The 2,500-nt window shown below is 49.2% G+C and overlaps 1 protein-coding gene across 1 annotated transcript in view; it reads right to left on the bottom strand.

The window, feature by feature from the left end:
• LOC121184173 (zinc finger MIZ domain-containing protein 2-like) overlaps nucleotides 1-2,500 on the bottom strand; it is a 17,006-nt gene that overhangs the window by 6,821 nt on the left and 7,685 nt on the right. The window contains 6 exon segments of the mRNA XM_041041651.1: nucleotides 649-741; nucleotides 861-979; nucleotides 1,251-1,410; nucleotides 1,589-1,831; nucleotides 2,011-2,167; nucleotides 2,427-2,500. The exon segment at nucleotides 2,427-2,500 is cut by the window's right edge and continues 135 nt beyond it. Coding sequence (XP_040897585.1) covers nucleotides 649-741; nucleotides 861-979; nucleotides 1,251-1,410; nucleotides 1,589-1,831; nucleotides 2,011-2,167; nucleotides 2,427-2,500 — 846 coding nt within the window.

The raw sequence follows: 2,500 nt of genomic DNA on the forward strand, positions 1-2,500 counted from the left end.
GAGAGAGAGAGAGAGAGAGAGAGAGATTTCATTTTATTAACAACAGTCATGACAGAGGTTTGTTCAGCTGTCACTTAAAAATACCAGTCGTTACTGTATCAGCAGCTGATACTGATCACACTGAGCTGTGCTGCTGTGGTGTGTGTGATCATTGATCATTGATCAGTGATCAGTGATCAGTGATCAGTGATCAGTGATCAGTGATCAGGCAGCTTCCTGTTTACTGTATATAACTGGATAATTAGCCAACATTCACTGCAGGGTGACCATAAACCATAAACCAGCATCGTCTCAAGAAACGCGTCCACATGAAACCACTGAAACGCTGCAGTGTATACACCAGGCCTGTAAGTGGCGCTGTAACGCTGCCACAGAAATACACCAAAAACAGAGAAGAAGACATGGAGCACGCTCATAAAACTCATGTGACGTAAAAAAAAACAAAAAAAAAAACTCAAGAAGAAGGAGGAGATGGCAGCGAGACAGGAGACGTTAGTGAGGAGCAGCTTCTGCAGCACGAACACGACACTGTAATCCACCACTGCTGACGCTGCTGGCAGGTTAGTCTGGACACACACACAGACACACACACACACACAGACACACACACAGACACACACACACACAGACACACACAGTTCTTCTTACCCCAGAAGGCTGATTAAAGGAGTTGTAGACACCACCAGCGCCCCCTGTGGTCAGAGCATTCAGACCTCCACCCTGACCGTTAAACTGGTCCTGCTGCATAAACACATCAAGAAGAACCATGTTCATGTGAACACTTCGTGTGACTGTACAACACACACACACACACACACACACACACACACACACACAGAACCTTGATTAACATTACTGACCTTGTAGTACTGAGAGCTGGGGGGTCCAGAGGGGGGGTACTGTGGCAGGGACATCTTATGGCTCTGATAAGAGGGTGAGGAGCCCGAGCGCTGGGGGGCAGGGCCTGGACCACCAGGACCTGAGAGCACACAGACACAAAGAGCATGTAACCGAGCATGTGCTTCATCATGTCACATGTCATGTTTAACTCGTGTTTTATAAAGTGGTTTGAGCCGTTTGAGTCTGTTTTCACTGCTGTCATGTGACACTTTACGAATCTTTATGTTTCATCATTGTTCTTATTATTGATGGATGAATCTGTTTTTACTGAAAATGGAAAATAAAAACTGAACTTTTCAGTTTTTGGTGATAAAGGTGCAGTGTGTCCACACCAGCTGCTGACGTCCTACCTGGGTGGTACTGCATGTTCGGCCCAGAGTACGGACCAGGCCCAGTGTGACTGCCTCCACCTGAACCCGCCAATGAACCACCGGCACCACCGGGACCCGACATCACGTTCACACTGGAACCAACGGGAACGCCGTACTGCTGAGACATTCCTGGGAAGGACTGAGGACGAGAGGAGGACAGTAAAGGAAATGTACGTGAAAACCTTTTTATTTTATACTTTAATCCAACAACATGTTTACGCTGTAAATTACATCAGTATCTGATGTAATAAAACCTGATTAAAATCTAATCTGATCAGTTTAGACCATTTACACTAATCAAACCCCCTGACTCTCACCTCAGAGTTGTAGGGCCGTTTGAGGCCCTGTGGGGGCCTCAGGTGGCCCTGCTGTGGTCCGGGACCATAGTTTTGGTGCTGGGGGACCCTCTGTGGGCCCCCTCCAGGTCCATACATGGGGCCCATTGAGGGGGGACCCCTGGCAGGGCCTGGACCAGGCCCCATACCTCCAGGAGCCATGCCAGGGGGGCCGCGGGGACCAGTGTGGGCCATGAACTGGTTGTTATAGGCTGGACCCCCCATCTGTAAAACACACACATGTGGATGTTTTCATGGAACACTGTGTGTCAGCACACACCTGGTAGGAACCACATATAAATAAATTAAAATGGGCCCCTGAGGGCACCTGAAGCCTCCAGCAGAGGGAGCTCTAACTGCACAGGCTGTCAGAGTCGGTCTGCAGGTAAAGCGACCTCCCTCACCTGTCCGTAGTTCATCTCTTGGTTTTGTTTCTCCTGGATGGCGGCGACAGTTGCTGTAGCTGTGGCGGTTGCCGTGGCAGCAGCAGCAGCGACGGCGGCAGCGGCAGCCTGAGTGAAGTCAGCCGAGCCTCTGGAGCCGCCGGGGTTAGACGGGTAACTGCAGGCAGACATTTTGGATTTACTGTTTTTCTTTTTTCTTTCTTTTTTTTAGTTTCTGTGTTCACTGTGATTTTTTTCTTACTGCTCAGACAAATGCCAACTTTACAAACAGGTTATTAAAAACAAGTGCATGCTGTGGCGCCGCCTCGGGAACTCTCACTTTGGATTTAAAAGCTCAAAGAAATTAACTCAGTAAGTTTCCAGACCACTTTAATGATGTGAGCAGCTGACAGAGATCAAACAACAATCAAACTCACCTTCCTGTGTACCCCCCCGGTCCTCCAGCGTAGCCCCCGGCCGTGCGGCTGTACATGCCCTGGTTCATGTAGCC

This window comes from Toxotes jaculatrix, chromosome 7 (assembly GCF_017976425.1).
Source record: "Toxotes jaculatrix isolate fToxJac2 chromosome 7, fToxJac2.pri, whole genome shotgun sequence".
NCBI lineage: Eukaryota > Metazoa > Chordata > Actinopteri > Toxotidae > Toxotes > Toxotes jaculatrix.